The sequence below is a fragment of the Vicugna pacos genome, chromosome 2 (genome assembly GCF_048564905.1).
Source record: "Vicugna pacos chromosome 2, VicPac4, whole genome shotgun sequence".
NCBI classification, from domain to species: Eukaryota; Metazoa; Chordata; class Mammalia; order Artiodactyla; family Camelidae; genus Vicugna; species Vicugna pacos.
In genome coordinates, this window is record NC_132988.1 from 10,902,042 (window position 1) to 10,927,023 (window position 24,982).

The following is a 24,982-nucleotide window of genomic DNA, read 5'->3' on the forward strand; positions in this document are numbered from 1 at the left end:
GTTCTCACAGTAACTTTGGCAAACATCCTAGCCCCACTTTACAGATGGGGAAACTGAGACACGTAACGCTTACATAGTTTATTTAAGGTCATACAGTAAGTAAGTGGCCCAAGTTTGGCTCTGAAACCTGCAGTCATAACCACAATGTTATACTGTCCCAAAGTGTGTCCAGAAAGAAGTGGCATAATACCCAGTGCACACTGAAAGCTCAGCAAATACTCTTCCCTAAACACTCCGCCTTCAGTCAGTCAATACTAATCTCATTTATCTAGGCTGCATGCATTCAAAGTAAAGCAACAAGCTAGACTGATAGAATATACCTCCTTATCTTTTTTTTTTAACGTGTAATTTCTCCAATTTAAGAACTACAAGGGTGATAATCATTCTATCATATTTATTATTACTTCTGGCTTCTCTTTTATTTCTCCAAAAAAAGATTCCCCACATTCTTAACTTTCGTGATTGTGCCGTCTCAATTCGAAGTAATTAATCCTAAATACACATGCTTAAGGTTAAACTAGCTGAAAGTGTATTAGACATATTGGTCTGGAAACCTCAATCATTTTTTTCTAGAAGTTGCTGCAGAATCCTTAAAATGTCACTAGGGGGAGATGTTATCTTGCAAGGTACAAAAGATGTTCTTGAAAGTAGACTGAAGGGTTGTTTTACGTTTCCAATTTTCTTGTTTCCTTTCTCTTTCCCTCCACATATAAAGGAAACCAACCAAACAAAAGCTTCTCAACAGACATTAGAATCAGGCCATAGAACCCTGTTTTAGATAAGACAGCGTTATTTAATAACCCCTCTGATAAGTACATTGTATGTCCTTTTGGTCAGATTCCTTCCAAATCTTTTATTACCCACAGCCTATAAATTACTACATGTAAAATTAAAGGAATGACCTTTAACATTTTTCAAGGCTCCTAGAGAAGAGGATCTTTAAAAACACTTAGAACAACTTGAATTATTTTTCAAGAACAGATCCCAAATTAGGTTTGTTGTAAGTTTATTTGCAAGTTTATGGGAAAGGTGATCCAAACGAATCAGAAGAAAGAAGATATATAGAGGTGATTTTGACTGACAGGAAGACAAAAGTTGAAAGATACTTGTTGATGAGGGAGAAAACAGAAGGTGAGCTCTGTAAATGCCAGAAAGGTGAATAACTGTGGGAAATTAAAAAACTGTGGGATTATAAAGTAGAAGAGTGCTTTTTTTTCAATTTCAGTGATAGGTTACACCAGCACATCTTTACATCCAGTAAGTGTACCTCCCATGATTAAATCTATCTTTCTAAGGCAGCAAATCAGAAATAGAGATCTCTATACATAGATAAAGGGTCTATACAGGGAGTAAACCCGTAACTAAGGCCTCACTTTACATGGCCTCAAGGCATGGAAACAACCTAATTGTTGATGGATGAATGGATAAAGAAACTGGGAGGGCTGCCTGAGAAACATCCGTTTGTGGGAATGACAGCAGGGAAGGTTTTTATGTGCCTCCGCTTTTGTAAAAAGGAAAACTCAGAAAGACTGAAAGAATGCATTTTATATCTGGATTTTTACAAATAAAGATGGCTATTATAATGGGAAAAAAATGTAGTAGCCACACTCCCACACACAATGGAATATTAATCAGCTATAAAAAAGAATGAAATCTCAGCATTTGTGACAAGATGGTTGAAACTTGAGGATATTATGCTAAGTGAATAAGTCACACAGAGAAAGATGAATATCATATGACCTTACTCATGTGTGGAAAGGAAGGAAGGAAAGAAGAAAGAAAGGAAAGAAAGAAAAGAAAGAAAAAGAAAGGAAGAAAGGGAAGGAAGGAAGGAAAAGGAAGGAAAGGGAAGAAAAAAGAAAAGAAAAGAAAAGAAAAAGAAGCTTACAGATACAGAAAACAGATTAGTGTTTCCCAGAGGCAGGGGGTGAGGGATGGGCGAAAGGATGAAGGGGGTCAAAAGGTACAAACTTGCAGTTATAAAATAAATAAGTCATGGGGATGTGATACGTAATGTATAGCACAATGACTATAGTTAATAATACTGTGTTGTATATTTGAAAGTTGGTGAGAGCAGATCTTAAAAAGTACTCATCACAAGGAAAAAAATTATAACTATAAATGGAGGTAGATTTTAATTAGACTTACTGTGGTGATCATTTTGCATTATATACAAATATTAAATCATTACGTTGTACACCTGAAACTAACATAATGTTATGTCGATTATAACTCAACTTTAAAAATGAAAATAATTTTAAAAAAGAAAAGGAGAGGCGGGTGTAGCTCAGTGGTAGAGTGCATGCTTAGCATGCAAGAGGTCCTGGGTTCAATCCCCAGTACCTCCATTAAAATAAAGCAAACAAACAAATAAACCTAATTAACCTCCCCCACCAAAAAAAAAAAAAGAAGAAAAAGGAATCAATATGCTAGTCACCAAATTAATTTGATGTAGCCTTCTAGTATAGAACTGCACTAAACATCAGAATAGGCAATGCTAGTAACTCATCTTTCAGTAACATCCTCCATCAGTAATGATACAGCTGTGCTGATCATCTGACCCCTGATTTCACCTTTTCAGTTTAAAAAATCCAGTCATCCAATTATTTTGTTAATCGACTACAGTATTATAGATAGTGTTAAGCAATGCAGACTGACTTATGTCCTTTCCAATCACATTTTGGTAGCTGGGACTGGTCATGTGGTGCTACCAACAAAGGGGTCTAGGAGGTATAATGCTACAGACACCCAAAATGTGGACACCTATGTTTTTGCTAAGCTGCGTCAGAGATTGCCATAGACACTACATGCAAAGTGTCCAGCATAGCATCCACCTCGTATTCATCCCTTTCACATGGGCTACTCTCCGTATGCCTTGTTTATAAAACAGGGATAGCCATATTTCAAAAGCATCCTTGAATTCCCAAACTGCTTTCAGTACAATGCTTGAACCAGAAAATGCTCCATGAAAAAAGTTATGTGATCAAATTAACTTGAGAAACACCACCTACTCCATCGCTTTTTAGAAATTCTCAGTGCACTTATTAAAAGTTCAGAGATATTCTGTGGGAAAGATAACTGTTTAATTATTTTTAACCTAAGGTTTAACAAACTTATTTACTCACAACAGGTTCATATAATACCTATTAATAACCTGAGGCACACCCATTGAACACTTGTTGGAAAATGCTGCTCCTAGCATTAAGACAGACTCACTGAAATTCCAGCTGGCAATGAAAAAGTTCTTAGCATTTAAAAACAAAATGTCTTACCCTGGAATTTATTACAGAGTTTCCTAACATATAGAATTATTTTAAAATAGTTGTCTGTCAGTATATAAGTAAAAGGATGTTAATTAATTTATTCACCAAATATTTATTGAGAGTTTAAGTCTGTCACCAATACTAGTAAAACCAACACTACCACCCCATTTGTTGAATGGCTCCTCTGAGTCAAGTTGAGAATTAGACCCTAGAGATACTATATTGAACAAGGTAGACAAGATCTTTGCCTTGATGGTGGTCATGGTCTAGATAGGAATTATCAATCAGCACTGTTCTAAGACTTAGCATGTGAATTAATTCATTTAATTCTCATAACAATCCTTAAAGTTGGCATGAGTATTGACTTCATTTTTCAGATGTGGAAGAGAGAAGTTACACAGCTAGAAAAATATTTAAAACTCCAGGATTGATTAAATAAATTGTGGACGACTTTGTAGTCATTAAAAATTCTGTTACACAGGAATATTCACATCATGGGAAACACTGTCGTTTTTGATGGCAAATAGAGAGTTCCAGTTTTACTGAAAGAAAAATGTTCCTGTGTAACATTAACAGACAGATTACAGGTGATATTTTGTCTTGCCACAGTGGGCTTGTAAAATTATTTTGTGAAAAGAAAAAAAAGAGGGTATTTTTTAAGAGAAAAAAATTTAGTAACTTATTTTTCTTTCGGTGCTTGGGCCACAGCCAAGAGAGTAACCAGGCTTCAGAAGAGGCTCGCCTGCGGCATCTGGCAAAAAGGTCTGGTTGGACCCCAAGGTGACTAGTGAAATAGCCAATGCCAGCTCCCGTGGCAGATGCAGAGCCCGTCAAAGATGGCCTGATCACCCACAAGCCTGTGACTGTCCTTTTCGGGGCTCCAAAGGGCAGGCACATGGGCACAAGGCACTCGAATATCCAAGAAGGTAACCTGGATGAGGGATGAGAACTCTTTGACCGATGTTCAGAGGACACCAGGGCTCTAAGACAAGTGACCCCACCTGTATCACAGCCCGTACCTGCAAGGGGAAGGGGGGGGTGTCCAAGAGCAGGGGGATTCTCAAGTACACATCGCAAGCTTAAGACAGACAACACCCACAGGAAGCCCCGGGATGACCAGGCTGAGACCCCAGGGCAGAGCGCGGGAAAACTGAGAGTGCCCTGGGGAGCCACCCGGTGGCCAAGGCGAAGCTCCTGGAAGCTGTCCAAGGAGGGAGAGACCATGAAATAAAGTTTCCCCTCCATAGTCTGTACACAGCGGCCTCGACAATTGTGTAGATCAACCACTCACTAAAGAAAGCCTTCACCTGCCATAAAAGAAAGAGAGATAATAGCAATAAGCCGAAGAATTATGTGTTGTGGTTAGTTTCAACAAGGAGTATGTTAGTTGGTTATGCACCATTTATCTTGTCTGAATGCATCCCTTTGTCATATGTAAATGCAAAGTTAAAAAAAATCTAGATACCACTTACCCTGGATGGGTCAGCCTCCTACCTATGGGGTGAACACTGTCACCTAAGTTTAACACGAGGTTGGCCAGAATAGTGTTGCACTTAGTGAAGATATAATACTAGATTTATCTTTACAGTAGACACTTGCCTCACTACTCACTAATTCAGATCAAAAGGGGGAAAGAAGCTTTTAGCTTTTTTTGAGTTTGTTTGTTTATATTTTTTTAATTGAACTATAGTCAGTTTACAATGTTGTCAATTTCTGGTGGCCAGCATAATGTTTCAGTCATTGATATGCATACGTATATTCATTTTCATATTCTTTTAGGTTACTACAAGATATTGAAAGCTTTTATCTTAATTTAAGAAAAATTCAAATGTTTTATATGTCCAGGTTGATAATAAATATTTAAACAGAAACTTGAGTGATAAGATACTGACTGAACGAATTCTTTTGAGAACAGATTTAATGAATACATTAGAGTGATTTACCTGAGCATATTAGCAAGCAAATGATGTGAGTAGATGGCTGCTTTGGAAATATTTGGGATCCTTCACATAATTGTCTCAAGTAGTTTAAATATCCTCTCTTGTACTCTTGGGTACACTATTAATTTTCTTAAATTGTTGGAATTAAGCATCATCAAGTATGAGATCATGCGCACTGGAAGAATCCGTCTTTTCTGGAGATAAAAGTAGTACTTATCTCAGAGAGTTTTTGAGAAGATTAAGTGAGACAGATGAAAAGAGCTGAGTCCAGTCCTTAGTCCTAGTAAGCTTCTGATCATGGGCAGAGATGGCTGTTTGCTTATTACCATCACCGTCAACGTCACCAAGAGCACGGTCATCACCATCACAGTGATCAGTTCCAGCAAGTTAGTGCCCCCTTCAAAATGAATACACACAGCTACTCTGTTGTCTGTGCCTGATGTCTCCCATCTGTGGCTGGTACCTAGGCTCCAGAGACACAACTTAGTCACTAGGAAGACTGAAGGTGGCATTCAAGGTGGAAAGGACAGGCCTGAAGTTTCTAGACATGGTGGGGGTGGGAGCCCTTTTTCCCACCTACAAATTTTTAAAAAATAGGGTTTCCCTTCTGTTTCCTGCACACATCCTCACTTCAGAAGGCTACTGAGAGAGGCAAGGGGGAAACAGTGAAAACAGTTAATTACATCCATTGTGCACAGAGTACATTTAGAGAAGGAACGAGGCTCCCCTCCGGGTAGGAGGCTGCACAGGTTCCTCAGGGCGCCACCAGTGGCCCTGCTTCCCCTTCCTCTCCTTTTCACCTCGCTTCCAGCTGGCATCTCTTACCTGCCTCCGCTAGTGACGTCCTTGCCCAAACATCACTCAACAGGTCATCAGGTCATCAGCCTAATGAGATGGATATCGCGATAAGAAAATTTATGTCTCAAGAATGCTAGGAAAGGAGGTGTGGGTGTTAATAAAAGACTTCGGTTGGCTGAGTACTGCCATATTATTATACACGGATTATTATTTCCAAATATTTAGAATAAATACTGAGCACCTCCCACACAGACACTCACCTCACAAACTGGTCACAATTGAATCATCCCCTCAGGTGAGGGGGCTCTTGAAGCCTGTAAAGCCAGAGTCTTTCTCAATATGATTGGTAATTGATACCAGTATGATTGGTAACTACAACTGAACACTTATTTCCGCTTTCCCAGGTTCCAATTTTAGAAAAAGAGGTATTTATTTATAGCAGGAGCTCTGGTTTGTATTCCTGGCCCCTGCGTTAAGGCCACACTTCCATTTTCCCTCCCTCCTTTCAATGGCAGCTTCCAAACGAACTTTCCTGTTACCTGGCTTCTATGTGAAAAGCTCCACACTTCCAGTAGCCCTTTCTCTTCGTGAAGTCCTTGACGGAAAGGAGCCAGCACAACCAGTTGCTGTCAGGCAGGCCAGTCTGGCCACTACTGGGATTTCCAAAAGGTCAGCAGCTGGGCCATATCATTCGAATGGACAAAGGGACTGACCCATCCGGGCCCTGGAGCTGGCTACTCTGCAGCGTGAACACCTCCTGCGGCTGCCCCAACCCCACTGTCCCCGCTCCACACAGGCACCGCAGCAGGAAGACCCTGCACCTGCTTGGTTTCTGAGAGCTAAATCGTGGTGCACAAGCTGGAGGATCCAAGAACCCCTTTAAAATCATGAACTGAAAGAATTGATGTGTAGATACCAGAAGGACTGTAAGCCTCCTAGAAATGCGGCTCAAGAGTGTGGAAGAGGCATACTAATATGGCCCCTTGGTTAACATTGATTAAGCTTATCTAACACGCCAAGTCCACTAGGGGGGGCTCAACACACTTTTCCTCTAACCTTCATGATGATCTTGATAGTCAGTCATATTTTCCCCCATTTATACCTCAGAAGATGAAGAATGAGAATTTGTCGGACTCCAGCTGGTCCAGAGCAAGACTCAAAGCCAGATGTTTTCATTTTCTCACAAAGGCTCCCCAGTGAAGACTGAATAGAATCGTAGAGCGAGAGTGAAATTATGATGAGAAACAGCAAATCAAGGTGATAACGTTTACAAAACAACAGAAAAATCAGAGGATTAAACAAGAGTCACATTTCCATTAGCTAGAAATCAGTTTCATTCCTATTAAATTGAGGAATAAAGTTATTTGGACAATCTGTGCATCGTGTTGACTTGTGAGGCCACCTCTGGGTGCCTCTGTGGTAGCCAGGTGGGCAACAGGCCCACATCTTGGAAAGCCATTGTACCTGTAGAGCCAGTCAGAAACACCTCAAACTGGTGCATACCAAAACTGTTTTTGTTTTTGTTTTTGTTTCGTAGGTCAGTTATCTGGGCAACAGAAGAAATTTAGAGAGACAGAGAAAGGAAAGAGTATTTGCACCTCAAACCCAGAGCCAAGTCCTAAGAATGAGGATTTTCAACCATGAGATGTGATGGTCTGTGGAGACAAGCAAAGGAATAAACAGGAAATTTACAATGGAAAGGGATAAGTGCCATGTTTGTGCATGTGGTTTACAAACCACAGCCTGAGCCATGTCACCCATCACTGCGACCAGCCAGGACACTAGGAGAGGCAGCGCAGAGCTGCCCTCGGCGGCCCCTGGTGGAGAGGAGGCTCAGGGGCCTCGTCTTCTACATCCCTAGCGAATAAAGACACAGCGCCTTCCTTGCACCGTGTGCTCAAAGCATACTTGTTGAACGGAGGAAGATAAAAAGAAAAAATTAAATTAAATTTTTAAAAAATGGCTGCGTAGATGTCTGAATGTAAGTCCTTTGAGAAACAAGAGACCGTTCATACTTTGGCTGCCTGTCGACGGGAAAAAAAATCCTGGGGGACAGTGAAATTGTACACATTCTTTAGAATTTATTGAGCACTGTCCTAGACACTTAGAAACACTATTTTTTTTTATTTTTTTTAATTTAATACCTTTATTATGGTATGATTCCTGTACAGTAAACTACACATATTTAGAACCACTTTAAAAGAGCTTATAGTTTTTTGTTTTTGTTTTTTAGTGAAGTATAGTTAGTTACAGTGTGTCAATTTCTGACGCACAGCATAACGTCTCAGTCATACACATACACATCTATATTTGTTTTCATATTCTTTTCATTAAAGGTTATTACAAGATATTGAATAGAGTTCTCTGTGCTATACAGAAGAAAAGAACTTGTAGTTTAATTGGGGAGCAAGACGGTCCTGCTGGCAATAAGGCCAGCACAGTGATCTGGCCTGCAGTGTGAGGTGTTTCGGGGTTCACTCAGCCTTTGAGCTTGGCCCCAGCACCCACCCCCATTTTAGAATCACAGATAAAGGGAGCTGCTGGGCCCACATCCACATGGTCACCCACACTCAGGAGAGGGCACTCCATTGTGAGCTTCATTTTGTTTCCTCACGCTGTTGCAAACATTCAGTCATGCACTTAACAGGCACCCAGCAGGTCCACGTGAAGCCGGGAGGCTTTGTGAGAGGAGGCCAACCCCCTGGCCTTGGACAGGGTCATCCTGAAACCCTTGGCCCACCTGCTCCCACCCGGCAGTCCCATCTCCTGGACTGATGTCCACTGTAGGGCCTCATCCTTCACACCCCACAGTCAGCTCTGTCTTGGCTTCTCAATGGCTGCTTCAGCAGGGGTTCCAGGGCTTGGTTCACAAGTGGTAGAGACTAGAGGAAAAATGTTTAGAACTAGACATAGGAGAATAATTCATCCTGTCTGATCTGAAAAAATGACCAAGACAGATTTCTGCTGAATCAACAATACTGCAGGTGTCACACATGTAAATAACATCCTTCGATCTGTAACCCCGGCCCATCATCGTCTGGGATTCCACCACCCACAATAGGCCCACAGTAGGTTTGTTTGAGAAGGATTTGCTCCTTGCCTTTTGTGAAGAGACAGGACGGTCCACTTGCCACCCCTGTCTCTCAGCTTTTCAGTATTCACCCAGCTGAGTTCCAGGGCTGTGACTTGGTATGTGAAACTTCGTTGCCCAGAAATGACTATTCATACACCTGGAGGATAGTCTCAAACACCAAGATGCCTAGCTTGGGGGGCTGCTGGGCATCCGTGTGTGTACCAACATGCAGGTCGTAGAGGGACGCACTTATGAGTATTATGACAGGCTTTGGTTTCCTCTTAATGCCAACTCGGCATTGCTTCACAAAAAGGAGGCTGCTTTGTAAACAGTTCACTATGGAGTATACAGTGTTCCCTGGTGTCAGCCACCAGACTCCATCAGAGGACTGCCAAGCTTGAATAACATCTGGTGTACCTGGGTGCAATTTGCACGGATACCTTAACAAAACTAAAACCTGACGTCAGCTGTGTCAGCTCAGCTGTCATATTCCAGGCGCAGGGGCCACCTTACCTTTCCATATCACTTCCTTGGGTGAGGATTTAAGGTTAAGAACTGTTACATTATGTTGAACTCAAATTCAATCTCTACAGCCAAAAAGCACAGGTAAATGAAAGTAAATGTTCCCCTCCTCATGTTGAGTGACCACTGGCTAGATATAGTATGAAGGCAACTGATGACCTCATTTGCGTGGTTGCCCACAAATAGGGCAGTGTGAAATAATGCCGAATTTAGAGTAAAAAATACCAAAGTTTGAGTCTTGACACCACACTGCTGACTACAGGATCTTGAACATTTAATCTGCTTAGCCTTGTTTTCCTTGACAGTAAAACAAGAATAACACTTTAGTGGTTAAAAACCAAGTCACTCAGTATTTATAAGTTCAATTTCTCCATTAAAAGATAATAATTAAATGAGTGAACGTATGTGAAAGCCTTTTACAAAATAACGAATGCAAAAGTGACTTTTGACTCAGTTCTAATACTATGGTCGCAACATACCTTCACCTTGAGAGTAGAAACTTTTATTTTCCACCTCTGTAGCCCCTCTGCCAAGTTCAATGCCTAGAATATAATGGACGCTCCATACCTGTGAGCCAAAGGAAAGGGATGGAGCAGAATCTGAATTATCTGCTGTTGGAATAAGTCAGTTGCCTTCAGGAAGTTGTCAGTATCCTAAGCCTGCAAGTGTAACTGTGGAGTGGCGGTAAGGTTACCAGGTGTGGTTGGTAATCAGAGGGCATGAGGGCTCCCCATTTCTGCTCTCCTAACTCTATTTAGGTTTCTGTTTATTAATTTTTTTCACAGATTCTGGGTTTCTGGGAGAGACCTCCCCAACCCCACCATGTCTCCCTCATACCAGGCAAAATGTGTGCTTAGGAACACATCTGATTGTCCTAACTTAGGAGGCCGTCTATAAAAGTTCTTTGAACCTGGCTACGAAAAGAGCCAAGCAAAGGGGTGGCGTTAGGGGGAGGGGGAAGATAAAAGTTGACCTTTTCTGGTTTTCTTACTTTGCCCTGATATCTGGGTGTGAAGCTAACTCTGGGATCAAAGGGATAGCACTTATTTCCAGAGTGGTCACAAGAATGAGCACTAGGAAAGTGGAGAGCTCCGAGCTAGAGAGAGATGTACCAGGCCCTGCAGCAAAGGAGAGCGTAGGTGGCGCTGTTCACCTACAGAGAAGCTAGTCCCTCAAACAGATTGTCCTGGTGCTTTCCATCCATGTCCTCTTTTCTCTTCATGTTCAGATTTTCTCCCATCTTGTCCTCTGTCTTAGATTCCTCTGTAAGTTTTAAAAATAAATGTTGCAAATGTTATTGTCACTTTAAATCCTCAGCCAGGTATTGACTGGAAATAGACTGCCAGATATTTTTCCAGCAAAGATGGGTTTAATCAGGATCAGCAGAGAATTGCAATTCGGGGTCTGCAACCATGGTGAGACATGTGAAAGTCCTCTGCAAAAATGGAGGGAAGGGGAGGGTATAGCTCAGTGGTAGAGCCCACGCTTAGCATGCACAAGGTCCTGGGCTCAATCCCAAGTACCTCCATCAAAAAAAAAAAAAAAAATCTTAAATAGACTTAATTACCTCTCCCATTCCCCCCCCCCCCAAAATTGGAGAGGCTAACTCTTTTATAGATGGGAAAAGGAAGTTGGGAGGGCTTTGGTAAACAGAGTCTATGGCTTTTCATTGGCTGAGTCCTTGCCAGGAAAGAAGAGTCTTTCTTCCTCCTAGTGAGGTTGGCTACCTTCACAGGGTGTGAGAGCTCCCCCTTCTGGTTTCCCAACTCTTTTTAATTGAGGTTTCTATTTATTATTTTTTTTACACAGGAAAAATTAGGTGTAGCATGAAATGAAAAGACTTTACCATCGTTGAATTCCTGGGTAGTCATTTGTCCATGACTTGCCAGAGGTGAAGTGGAGAGAGATTCACGTGCAGAGGTGGGGTTTGGAGGGAGAGTTAAGGGAGTCTTAGAAAGGAAATAAATGATGTTGGTCAAGTGTGCAGCAGTTGCTGCCTCTTTGGTTTCCACCCAGCAGTGTGACACCTGGTCAGATCAGGTGTCTGGACCAACATGGAGCCTCCATCTCTGCTTCTTCAACCTGCACAGATCCTTGGAGGCGGCTGCAGGCTGAGCCATGCTTTGCCAACAAAAGCTGTCTATCTGATAAGCTTTGGAAGTTCAACTCATTGTCTGCCTCAGTATAAACAAGGAGATTTTCTCAAGAATGCTAACACACATTTGTAGAGAATCTGAGAAACTTTTGGGGTCAAGCTGCTCAAAGAGTTTCCCAAAGCCTTTGAACCTGAGTCCTGCCCTGTGTCTTGATCTCTGCTCCATCATTCTGTGAAAGAGAAGAATGGAAATGAAGTTCCCTTGACAGGTTGTTGGAATAAGAGCCCAAGACTCTAGAGTCCCATGCAGCTTCTTACTCTATTTCTACTCCTTCCCATTTCTCCTGACCCTGCTAGATTTTCTATCTGAATACATGTTCTTTTCAAAAAAGCCAGGAGAAATGGGAATGTTCATTGATTTGACTGACCCTCTGACACTAATCACTGTTCTGAAAGAAATGTGCTCTTCTGATAAGATTGCAAATAGAGTATTTGTCCCTCAGAAAACAATTGTGAAAGTGAACTTGTGATTTATATTCGTAAATGAGGCATGAAGCAGTTGACGGTATGTTTCATTCCAAGCAATGCCAAAATGAAAAAAAGAGATGTCAGATATTCTACTGTTTTCTGAGTCTTTGTGCTTTGTTTCCTTCCTTTTCGCACCAAACTACTACAAACAGAAGCCTACACTCATTTCCCATTTACATTTTAACCTACAGTCTGCTGTCTCCCCTAACCTCCCCAACACCCCAGTATGTAGCATTAGTAGGATACTTATGAAGTAAGGTTGCTCAGTTTCTTTGTCAAATCCAACATGAACACTGCTCAGTCCTCTCTTCTAATCTTGATGCTATTCATACACTTACCTTCTAAAGCTCCCCACTCTGTGGCTTCCTCCCAGTTTCTCCTGGTCCACTCTAGCCTTTTGCATCATTATTCCTCAGTCTCTTTCTGGAACTTTCTTGGTCTTTCTTTCTCCCTCTTATTGGTTTGCGAGTTCAGTCTCCCATCAGTACATTTTATTTTAAAAATATCTCCTTTAGAGTAGCTCCAGTGTGCCTTGGAGCTCATGGTCATGCAGCTTGGCAACAACTGATTGGCCCAGGGAGGTCACCTGCTCTGATGGTATCTGACCTAAAGGATATGTCAGAGTCCAAAGGCCCCAGGATCGTCCAATTTATAGCCTCAGCTTCAACCACCACTGTGAAAACTACCAAAGATATCTCCATCCCTGAGCTCTGTCTCGAGCAGGAGACTCAAATTTCCAATTGTTTACTCTGTATTTCTACCAACAGGACCCTCCGCGACTCAGACTTTGTATATCCAAGACCAGGCTCATCCTGCCTTTCCCAAGGCTAACTCCCGTAGGATGGCACAATGCAACCAGTTATATTTATCGGTGCACCATCTTTGCCTGTTATCCCTCAGATACATGTCTTGGTTTTTCCAGCAGGCTGTTTCCCAGGCTCTCCTGACAGCTGCTTTCTGGCTTAGTTGGCCAATGTGAGGCTCTCATAAGAGACTGGGTGAGAGGAGGGGGGAATCCAAGGCATTACACATATACACACATATCTTGCCAGACAATAGTTAGAATGATTTCTGTTTTCTTGGTTGCATTGTGTATGAAACACCCTCCCTCTTTCTCACCCGTCAAATCACTCCATTCTCTCCTCTCTGTCCCCACTGCCACTGACTTACATCCAGTCTCCATCATTTCTCTCCTACATTTTGGTAATAGAATGTATGTCCTTTGAGTTAAGTCTCCTCATTCAATCTATTCTCTATATTGTTACAGAATGAGCTCTCTAAGGTGATAACCAGGTAGTCCTCTCCCATTTAAACTGACCAGTAGTCGTCTTCAAAGGAAAATCAGCTGCAAGTAGCTCCTTTAGAGTAGCTTCTGCGTGCCTTGAAGCCCATGGTCGTGCAACTTAACAACAACTGATTGCTGACCCAAGGGGGTCACCTGGTCAGACCATATCTGACCTAAAGGATAGGAGAGTGTTCAATGCCCCATAAGGCAGCCTGGCTAGAGAACTTTGTTCACTGTGAGCACCGATAGTGCATCTAAACTAGTCAGCCTAATCAGATCCTTTGGCAGTTTTAGAGAGACAGGGATGCGGCATGTGGAGCAGAAGTGGAAGAAACACAAAGTAGAGGTGTAAAGACAGTTATAGGGCAGCAGAAGCAATGGCACACTGAGAGTTAGTAGCAGTCGGTAGGCAGGCAGAGGAGTAGCAGTTCAAAGCTCAATGTGGGGGCAGGTGGCTAGGGTGTTGCTAACGTGGTGGAGTGCATGCTCGGTATGCACGAGGTCCTGGGTTCAATCCCCAGTATCGCCATGAAAAAAAATTAACCTCCCACTTTTTCATGTATCCCTAAATAAACCTCTAGCCATAAAACGTCTGTTTCTCTTCCTCACAACCAAATTTCACCCATATTTATGCTTTTCACAAAAATCGCGTGCTTATTAGACTTACCTTTGGAAAGTTTAGGAAACATTTTCCACTCAAGACTGTCAGTGTAAAGTCCTCTGTGATCTTGCCTCCTGTCTCCAGCATCACCTGAGCAGAGTCGTCCTTCCTCAAAGGAACGGTGTGTTCTCTGTAACAGCACTGGGCATCTTTCTCTCAATGCAGTGACATAAACACAGATGATTATTCTTACTGACTAGCAGCAATCCAACTACAAGAGGGCTCTCAGGACTCTGTCCCTTTGTATTCACTGCTCCAGGTGCCTGCAATGGCCCGGAAGAGGGAATCCTCTCTCACTGTAAAGACTTGTGTTCTTTACGGCTCAGTTAAGGTGTCAAGGAAGACTTCTGTGCCATCCCTCTCCTTGACTGCCCCCAGTAGACAGGTCTTAGCTCCTGTTCTTCTGACACCTGTACAAGCTTATCATTGTTTTGAAATTGATTTACTTGCTATTCTTTCTCCCTAGATTGAGGAACTACCGGACTGAGATCCTAACTATTTCATTCTTGTGTGGCCCTGCTTGGACTACGCAGAGGGTCTGCAAGAAATTAATACATTCACTGAAGGAAAGCTTGTCCAAGTTATGGGAGACCTCAGGGAGCTGATGTGGTTATAGTGGAAAGCAAGCTGGAGTCAAGCTTTGGCTCTGGATCGAATTATTTGCATAATCACAAAGTATCTCAAACTGTGTCTGATTTTCCACAGCGGAACTGTGATGAGATGTTTAAGGGTTCAGCCCAGGAACTTCTGTGGTCCTTGTCATGCTGTGAATGCATTTCAGAACTGGCCTGGGACTTGCTCCTACTGATACCTCGTCCCCACCCGTCCCCACCCCACCCCACTCGTGGCCAGTGTAGAGCCACAGGCTGCCTTGGTAACATTACACATCTGGTTAGAGATTTCATGCCCGTGGCTCTGATTATTTGTTGTCATTGCCTGATTTTGTGGAACAGAGAAGGATTTGTTATTTAATAGGACACAGAACCTTTTTCCATAGTCAAGGTAGGCTTCAAGATGTGGATAACACAGATTATATCAATCTGAAGGTAGCTCCACAAAAAGTTTAATTTTAAATATATAAAACTCCGTTCAGCAGAGAAAGCTCCAAGAAGCAAAAACTTCCAGGTTACTGTGTTCAAAAAAAGTGTTACCTACTTTTATGTATTTCAAACTCAGAGGCAAGAGAGGACAGTATGCAAAACTGATTTTATTAAACATGCATGTATATCAAATATAAAATTAGTTGAGCTGACAGATCTAGATAAAAGTCTCTAAATAGATCATATAAAACAGAAGATTAGCAATCATCATTTCTTAGATACTTCTCATCTATAATAAGACTTTTGCCATTGGCATAAACTTTGATATCATTGGAAAACATTTTTGATACTTGACAATCAAGGTATGAAATAGAAAATGGAAAAATATGAAATAGATCTATATTCTGAAACAAATAATTTTTTAAACAAGAAATCCATACTTCTTGGCTTGTCCTTTGAAAAAAACATATCTAGCAGAACAAAGAGCTAGAACATCCAATATCCACATGGTCACCACATTTATTTATTTTTCAGGAACCAACTTTCTAGAGGAAAGGATACACAACTCCTCTCTGACACTCCAGCAAGAGTTATTCATGAGTCAAAAAGAAGTATTTAGCTAAAGTCTCCTGATGTTTCTTTGACCAGTTTGCTCTCCATTCTTACAATTACAGTCCACTGTTTGAGAGACTGAGGGCCATAACTAGTCTCTTAAGATCCCCTTGTTCTGTCTTGACCCACACCCCACCCATAGCCTTCCTCCATGCTCTTGAGAATTACCGCTCTGAATCCTGAATCTCCATTACCTGTTCATAAAATCCGAACTTCTTGATCTACACAAGCCTTGAACCCCCTGATCACTGCTCTCCTTTTCCGGAATCTCTCCTCATCAGCCTGGCCATGCTCTCACCTCTGAAACCACTTGCATTTGCCTGGATGCCCCATGCAGTTTTTTCATGCTTTCAGTCACTGAAGAGTGAAGTACCTCCCACGTATGTGCCAAGGTGTGGTGGGGGCGACTTTCACACATTTGCTCATGCTGTCCCCAAGGCACAGAATGTCCTGCCCTAAATCTGTCCTTTTAGAAAACACTCCCATTTTTCAAGTCTTAGCACAGTGCCTATAATTTTGGCCTTATTAGTGACAATCAACCAGTTTTTTTTTTCCTGTGCCTTTAATCAGCTGAACTGCAGAAAGTCTTAACAGTACTTTTATGTCTGTGAGACCATAAACTTTGAGAAAAAGGTCCACATCTCGTTCATCTTTTCATTACCAGCGCCTGCATAGTACCTGACACGTGCGGCATTTCATCTTAGCCCCAATGAGCCCTAGTCAGCCTTTAGCTAGGCACAGCAAAGAACAAAATAAACAACCAAAAACTGCATCAGACACGACTTGATTATCGCTTCACAAGTTACAATCGAATTTTAGAAATATAAGGGATTTGAAGGACCACTGGTGTGAATCTTAACGAATGAAGCCCAGAGAGATTCATTAGAGACGCAGTCACGGCTCAAGGTTTCTTTTCTAACCGTGATCAAGGCTCTATATACGCTTCTTCCCCTACCTTGTTAAACAACTGATCCCACTGAGCACGACGAAATGAAAACTCTCTTTTCCTCCTAAGAAGGTCAACAAATTCTAGTGTCGTGGGAACATTTAATCACAAAAACCCCCTCCTTTCCGGTTCCCTCTTCCCACACGTAGTGAAACACATCCATTTAATGAGACCACGCAGCCTAACGCTAGCACTGCCTGCTTCACCCTGACTTCTCCTGCCCTTCAGGAAGAGTTCATTTCTTCTGCCTCTGTTCCCATAGCACTGCATTTACGCTAATATAAGTCCTTAAAAATTGATATTAACTGCAGACCATGAAATTGCACCAGGTCAGGGTCTGACACATAATGAGCACACAAATGAAGGATGAATTGAATCTGGCTTTGAGGATACGAAGCGAGTCAGGACTAGCTATGTTCACTCCAACCTTAAGTACTTCCTTTGGCTTTTAATGAAGGATCATGGTCTTTGAACACAAATTTAACACCAGACAGTGGTTTTTGTTATCTGCAACACTAAAGTCTGCCCCAAAGGGTGTTAATTATTTATGAGTACACCATTTTTTTAAATGAATTTATTTAAACAATTGCTGGATAATATACAGGAAGTGAAAAACCACTAATACAGTGGAGTCTCACAGTGGTTGTTTGTAACGTAGACACACTAAAAATAATTTTCAATGTCTGGAATAGGCCCATCGAACACTTTATCCTGTGGTATTGCCATTTTATGTTTTAATTATTTAAAACATTTAAATGATTAAACACAAAGGTTAATTATTATTAAACTCTCACTACATTCGTGGTAGGTAAATTAGTGGTGATAAACCATCAGATACACTAATATCTGCTCTTAAATTTATTCTGATTGGATTACTGAGTGACCAACTCCACCCTCCTCATACTACTCATTATGTGACTCATTATCTTGTGATTCTTGATACTTTATAAAGCATTTAATACTTGAATGTAGGTCTAGCTTGTGGTTTAATTTCTAGAATTTGGTCATTTTGCAAACGTGCTTACATGCTGGCTTGAACACTGCTACATCACAACTCTGATATGAAAACGGCCTCTGTGTAATCAACTTACATGCCTGGTGGCATTAAGACACTAAAAAATTATTCTTAACAGTTATTTCCTTTGGTCCCACTTGTTTGGGTTTTATATACTGCTGAAGCGTCGTTCTTTTAAGGATGTAAACCGTACTGACTTAGCAGTGAAAATGGAGAAGCCTGACTAGAAAACAAATCTCAGGGCTTTTAGAAATTCTACGGTACAGTAGTAAGTGCTTTAAAAGATAAATCATCCAATGACAAACATGCAAGTTACACCGGGGGTGCAAGAGCCTAAGTGAATGGATGGAACGTGCCTTCACGTTCACATCTACCAATGCTTTACACTAACCACACTTGTATGATAAGAAAGCCATCAAGAACTAAGCTTGTCTTTCATCAGCCTGAGTGTATGTGGATATCTGTATATTTAATTGGCACGCACACACTCCAAGTACCCAGATTACTTCAATCCTATATTCATTTTCCTCTCAGAGTGGTTTAAAGGAACTATAGTGACACATAAAAGGGGGAAGAAAAAAAAAGAATGCCAGGACTCCTATTAAGTAAAGCCAAATCAAATAATACTGCAGCGCTAATAGCTAAAACACAGATTTCTATAGTTCTGGTCAACTACTTTATCATTAAACCTTAACTTTGCCAATATGGTTTCAAGTAATGAAATTATTCTTGACTTACTGGAAATTATACATAATACATGAAAAAAAAATTGTGATTTTGTTTTTGGCCAATCATCAAACATGTTTTCATCTGAGTAAGGGAAATTCTTTTGAGTTTAATACAAATTTTTCAATGAAGCAACATAAATTTACAATAAACTTAGTGATCTTATTCAATAAATTTTCCAATCTTCAAATTCAGGCGTAACAGAGAAGAGCAATGATTACAGGAGAGAAAACAATAATAATAACACAAATTATCTCCTGTGGCCATCATCTTAGGGGCTGGTTTTCTTGTAACGACGCATTCTATCAGAAGTTGTTGCGTTTCGAAGATTTGCACAATGCTTTAAAATGGAACTGCCTGAGAAGATTCAGAAAGCCTTTTGTTCTTGGGCTTACATGGTAAGCACTTGGCGTGATTCTTAATCACATTTTTATCCGGAACACAGTGTTACAGTCGCATTTTTCTCGACTATGCATATACTGATTTGTGCTCTACAAATATGAACGTATCTACACACCGAATACACACTGACATGGGGGCATGAAGTTAGCCAGCCATCCATAAGCAGAATGGAATAAAAATTGCAGGAAGGGTAGTATATGATGCCATGCCCAGACAGACTATAGACGCCAATCCCAAGACTGCCGAAGCAAGAACGCTTCTCTGATCGCGAATAATTATCTTCACATTCTCACAAAACTGGAAAATAAAATGTAAGAATATTAGAAAAGGTGGCTAAACTGAAGAAGAGTCACCTATCCCAAACAGCAGAGCAGAGTTTCCCCAGCTATTTTCTGTCTGCCAGACAGAGGAGATTTCTCTCACATCTTAGGAAAGAATTTAAGATGTTACTTAATAGTTCAGTTTCTTGATGCCACATCCCATAGTAGCTGAAATGATACTTAGGCTACTAGGTTAATCCTGAAAGTTGTCTTTGAAAAGATAGGACATTTATAGGAAACTAGAAAATGTAAGTACATAAAAGTTATTCAGGATTAAAGGTTAAAAACCATATTAAACTGCCTCTCGATAACAATAACATATTCTAAGGTTAAATGAGCAAATCGAATTTAGTGTATCATTCCTGGTGAATTCAATTCCCACAACTCACCAGCCTACAGTTTGGTAACACTCATGATGATAACTTTCTCATCAGTCTCAAAACCGAAAGGCACACAAAGTCTGATTTGGTTGTCATACCCCATTCCCTGCCAAAATAGGTTATGTTCACAATCAGTTATGTGACACAAAATTGACTGCTGCAAATACAGATAAATTAAACATGATCCTTACCCCTGAGGAATGCATTCTTCTAATGTGTGTAATTTTTCTTCCTTAGAAAACTAATTTCCAGAGAAGATAGCTATGGTTGAGTTCTGGATCATCTAACCATTTAACCTGTCCATACTACCCTCTGCTCCTGCAATGGGAATACTGAGGTTATTATGAGGATCGAATGAGACCTTTTTTGCAGAAGTCCTCTGTACTCATCTGCACGCTGTATAAATGTAAGGTATTACAATGATTATTATGACTGCTATATTAGTTGACAATTATCTCTACCTCCTCACTGTCAGGGCAGAATGTAGCAATTAATTACTCCATTTTGATATGAGTTTTAAGCTCCTTTTCTAGACATGACATTATACGCTTTTAGGGTCTCCTATAGTGGCCTGTTTAGTCCTGGACAGCTAGGTTTCCAAATTCTTAATGGATAGAATGCACAAGTTCAATATATTTTAACACACCATCTTCACAGTAAAGTTGTCCCTGTCCGTACTTTATACAGTATCTCAACAAATACAAAATTTCCTGTTGGTTATCCAGATGTCATTCTTTTTATATGTCAACTATATGATTTGTCTCTTTTAAACTAAACTAACAAGACATTGAGTTACAAACACACCATCTTAAAAGTGATGAGAATGAAACTGAATGAAGTTTTCAGGACAATGAGAAAGTTGCTTAGCAATTAATGGGAAGGTATACACTGAAGTAAATGAGAATATCGTCTTGATACAGTCATGCTTCCTTTATCTTTTTTCCCAATAATTTTTAATTAAGGCCTACACAGTATCATTCTGGGCTCTCTCTTCCCCAAAAGATTTTCCCAAGGAGCATCTCATTTCGAATGTCCTAGTCTTGTTCACTTGGCTGTCAGTGCAGGAGGCATCTCTCAAAGGTAGGAAAATGTCTTGTATTTCTAGGTGTTAAGAAGCCTGTAAGGGCACTTTGGAGCACTGAATCCCCAGAAATTAAAAGGGGTCTGTGCATTTATTTTGGCAATGAAAACCAGCAAAGGAAAAAAAAAAAAAGGATAAGGAATAGTAATAGTTACTAATTAAAGGGCTTTATAGTTTACAAAACACTGAAATTTTTAACAGTAATATAAAAGTTTAATTTTTTGATTTCTAAACTTATAAAAAAAAAAAGAGCATCACTACAAAAAAATAAGATTCTCTCCGAGTTCATGTTTATATTAATTGCAGTGTTTTCATGAGGGAAAGCGTTTTTGAGAGTTTTCACAAACTCAGATTTAAGAGGCAACTCTGCAACTCTCCTGTTGAGCTGATAATAGCTGTATATATGGAGAACTCCACAATTCGTCCCAGAATCAGGTCATTCCTTATGCTTCTGAAAAATAGAAACCAGTCCTCCTTCAGTATTAATGACCTACTTCTCTTAGGGCATGTTCAAAAACACTCCTTAGAATTGGAATATTTGGGATGGGGATTTTTTTCTCCCCCCTCCCCAGGAAATCTACTCTGTGGCCAAGCTGTTTGTTAGACCATTCAAAGCGAGGACAAAAACTCAACTTCACAAGAGGTGCTATGCAGCAAATAGCAATTAAAACACTTCTCTACTTCTGTGAAACCTTCCAAACTTTCCAAAGATGAAAAACTACTCCAGCTAGTTGTTTATGCAGATTAAATATTTTACTACCTTAAGAAAGCACTTGTACTGTTGTGTGTGTGTGTGTGTGTGTGTGTGTGTGTGTGTGTTTTGGTAGAAGTATGTAATACAGTGCTATATGTGTTCCATGAAAGGGTAACTCCTAATTACGGGATAGAAATACTGTTTTTCCTTAGAGAAATGATTTGCTTTGGGTCCTGAGTAAATCTGACGTGTTTCCTTTTGAACACTTTTGGAGCCAGTGTTTGTAAATGTGGTGAAGTTCATTTCTAGACAGGCCTGGACTGGAGCTGTGAGTCTTGAATCACTGCACAGTGCTCTAATTGTATTTTTATTTTACTTAGAAAATAATTCCTAGATTGAGTCTCACGCGGCTTTATAAATAATCTATAGAGTTTTAGACACTGATGTATACAAGCATTATACTTTCCTGCTCTGCCACAGAGGAAAGATTTTCCTATATGGGTCCAAAAATTAAGATGTAGAGCAATAGAAAATTGGTTACATGGCCTCAGATTCTTTGGTCCCAAAATATCTAAGATGAAGAGTAAAATCTGAAGCTTCTTTTGTGATTGCCCAGGTTTTCACAGTGAAGGGCACACATTAACAATACCTCTTTAGCCACTGCAGGGAAGGCTGAGAAAGCTTCCAATTGCAAATGAAGTTGCAGGCTTAAAATGTTAACTTTACAAGTGAAGAGGTTTCAAAAGTTAATAAAAATCCACTGTTTTTCCTTTGGGTTTGTACCTAATGTAATCATCTTAAATTCGAACTTTTTTTTTTCCTTTTTAAAGTAGCCATAAAAACGACCTTCCAACATTTAATGGCTCTTCTTGAAAATCAATTGTTTTGATCTCTGGGGAACCTGTAAACAAACTAACCTATCTGTGGGACTAGTGGGTAAAGGATGCTTAACAATGAGGAAGTCTAGATGGGGATTAAAGCCAATACTGAAAGAATTCAGAATACCAAGGAAAAGACTTCTCTGAAGCCCAGACACAGGAGGAAGGGATCTACCTGGGAGGTCTTCTTAATGGGAATCTTGGTAGTTTATTATTAAGCAAAGGAAATTCACTCTCTGCAGCTTAGGGGGAAACTGCATGCGTCCTTATTTTAAAGGGGCAACATTTGTACTATACAGTGTTATAGATTAGATATAAACTCTGGACACTTTCCTTCCAACTGCAATTCTTGGGTAAAGTTGCAAGCACAGGGTGACAGATTTTCTGTGACTGTCCCATTTACCTGCCCTTTGTCATATTTCAGCTACGCTGGGGGACACCATGATGACTTCCGCAGCAATAACTGGGCAGCTCTCTGGCATCGCTGGCAACTGTACTGCACTGCCACACTCTTTCACTGTGCATTTCGAGATATCCTGCAAGGCACGTTGCCACTTATGTATTCACTTGGCCTCCCCGAGGAAGATCAGAGGACTCCTTCCTAAGTCTAGAACTCAATCCCTGCTCAAACCCAGGGGAGAGAAAAGGTTAGGGATGGGAGGGGGCGTCCTCACCGAGCCCACCGGCGAGTCACGCGTCGTACCTTGTCCGACTGGGGGCTGATGGCGGTGCCGAACCTGCAGTAGGTCACGAAGTGCTCGCAGTTGTTCCACAGTAGGCTGTAGGAAGTCGTGCCCAGCAGCTTCTCCGCCCTCTGAGCCACCTCTTCGTTGAGCAGCGCCTTTTTCTTGAGGGACTTGTCCAGGTGATTGACCAGGATGTCGGCACCGTAGGCAAAATCCTCCACCGTGTCCACGCGGATGCTGGCCACCTTGACAATGACGCCCAGGACGAGACGCTTGTTAGAGACCACCTTCTGCGTGAGCCCCTTGTCGTCGGTCAGGGCCAACAGGATGTCCGGCATCATGTGGGCGACACGGTTGTCGCCCAGGTAGATGCCATAGTGTGTGAAGTTGGTCCGGGGCACCTCCAGCACGTCGCCGCGGAGGAAAGAGTTTACACTGTAAGTGGTCCTTGCCTTGTTCTCATCCGGGGTGCCCGAACTGAAGAGCTTGAAGTTGGAGATAAGGAGCAGCTTCTCCAGCACTAGGGACACCGCCTCCAGCATCGGGTTCTTCATCCTGCAGGGAAAAGAGAGTTTTAGGGGGACTGCCGCCCCTCGGGCGCCGGCCGGGACTGGCAAGGTGAGCTGGCGAGACAGGGCGCTGCGCCGCTGCTCACCTGCCAGCCAGCCGCTCCGGGCCGCGGGGCAAGCCGGCTGCGGAGGAGGGAGGGCGAGAAAAAAGGGAGAGGGAGAAGCCTGGAGATTGGCTTGGCCGAACCGCACTGCGGACTGAGAAGGGTAAGGAACTGGCGGCGGCGGCGGCTGGTGGCTGGACAGTGGGACCCGCGCCGCAGGCAGCAGGCGGGGACCAGCACCTGGTGGCCGGGCCGGGGCGCAGGGCCGCGCGCGGTGCTCTGCGTGGCGAATTCTCTAAGGCCTTTTATTGCCGTCGAGGGGGCGGGGCTGAACGCCGTCACAAACCCAGCGAGAGCGCTGATTGGGCGCCGGCGGCGAGCGCGGAGCGCCGCGGGGACGGCCGGTACTCGAGGCTCTTTGCAAGCAACCAGCAGCCTCTCGGCTTCTGGGGTTCCGCCCCGCGACCCCTTTACAAGCTCAGGCTTCCTGTCGCATTCGAGACTTTAGCACTTCCCGCCTCTACGCGGCCGTGTTTGGAGAATAGAGGCCGAGCGTGGCCGCACAAAAGATCCTGCACCTGTCTAGAGTGGGGCACGCTCTGGGCACTTTCTGGGACGTTTTTGGTGGAAATTCCCCTGAAACGAGATTTCTGAGCACAATCACCTCCCTCTAAAAGGTTGGATACCCGGAGAACAAGTGTTACTCAAATGTTTGCATTAACTCTGAGAAGTGTGAGCGCCTCGAAAGCCTGCAGACTCCCTCCTAAACTCCGGAGAGCGGTGGTCCCGCACATCGCGCAACTTTCTACCCTTTAAAAGTCCCGAAGGACGCTTGCTTTGGGCTGGCGCGCGGGTAGGGAGCGACCCCGCGAGCCATCGGAACCCCAGGCGCCTCGGCGCTCCGAGGCACCAGTGACCGTTGAGCGCACCGCTCCCAACGGTCAGCGAGTAAAACGGCGAAGCGCCCAACGTCCTCCCGGAGAGCCGGATTGATGTCGAAATTTTATTTCTTCGACTTTAGGGTCACATGGACCCAGCTTCGGTTCACCCACCGAAACTTTGCTGCTCCCTTTTAAAGCGCAGCCCTCCGAGGTGGCCGAGGAAGGAAGAGGCACTGCGTTCCTTGCCCGAGCGCCTGCGGCGGGCCCCAGGTGCACCGGCGAGGGGCCCTGGGGAGCGCCCGGGCCCGGGAGCTGCGGTCACGACGTCCGCCCTGGGCTCCGCACTTGGTGTCCCGACCCAGCGCAGAGTTCCGCGATAACACATTATGTAAATGCTTGAATTCCTCGGACAAAGGCCACAATGGAGAGCCTCGCTTGCCTCCACAAAGCCGCCCAGTGCGGGGCTAATAGGTTTCGTCAGCGAGCAGATTCTTCGCCCGCCTGGGGGAGGGGCTCCCTGCGGATGATGGATGAAGGGACATT

At 42.5% G+C, this 24,982-nt stretch overlaps 1 protein-coding gene and 1 long non-coding RNA gene across 10 annotated transcripts in view; one reads left to right on the top strand and one right to left on the bottom strand.

Annotated features, from left to right (window-relative positions):
• The window catches only part of LOC140700784 (uncharacterized), a 36,586-nt gene extending 28,621 nt beyond the window's left edge, over positions 1-7,965 (top strand). For all 3 annotated transcript variants that reach the window (XR_012079470.1, XR_012079467.1, XR_012079468.1), the window contains one exon: positions 7,539-7,965. This is a non-coding gene — a long non-coding RNA (uncharacterized lncRNA). The remainder of the gene's footprint in view (positions 1-7,538) is intronic.
• Positions 7,966-15,352: 7,387 nt separating this feature from the next.
• Positions 15,353-23,850, bottom strand: LRAT (lecithin retinol acyltransferase). 7 transcript variants are annotated; one of them, XM_072975294.1, is made up of 4 exons: positions 23,799-23,850; positions 22,963-23,500; positions 22,663-22,795; positions 19,120-19,203 (listed from the first exon to the last, which is right to left on the bottom strand). In XM_072975294.1, exons 2-3 carry the CDS (start codon positions 23,497-23,499, stop codon positions 22,673-22,675), a joined length of 660 nt encoding a protein of 219 aa, XP_072831395.1. In that variant the 5' UTR covers position 23,500; positions 23,799-23,850; the 3' UTR covers positions 19,120-19,203; positions 22,663-22,672. The 7 variants fall into 7 exon arrangements, 6 of the variants coding, with proteins under 6 accessions (XP_031525983.1, XP_072831406.1, XP_031525980.1 ...); XR_012079479.1 differs by lacking the exon at positions 19,120-19,203 and adding an exon at positions 20,956-21,138 and having other exon boundaries at positions 22,934-23,500; XM_072975284.1 differs by lacking the exon at positions 19,120-19,203 and adding an exon at positions 20,956-21,138.
• Positions 23,851-24,982: the final 1,132 nt, after the last annotated feature.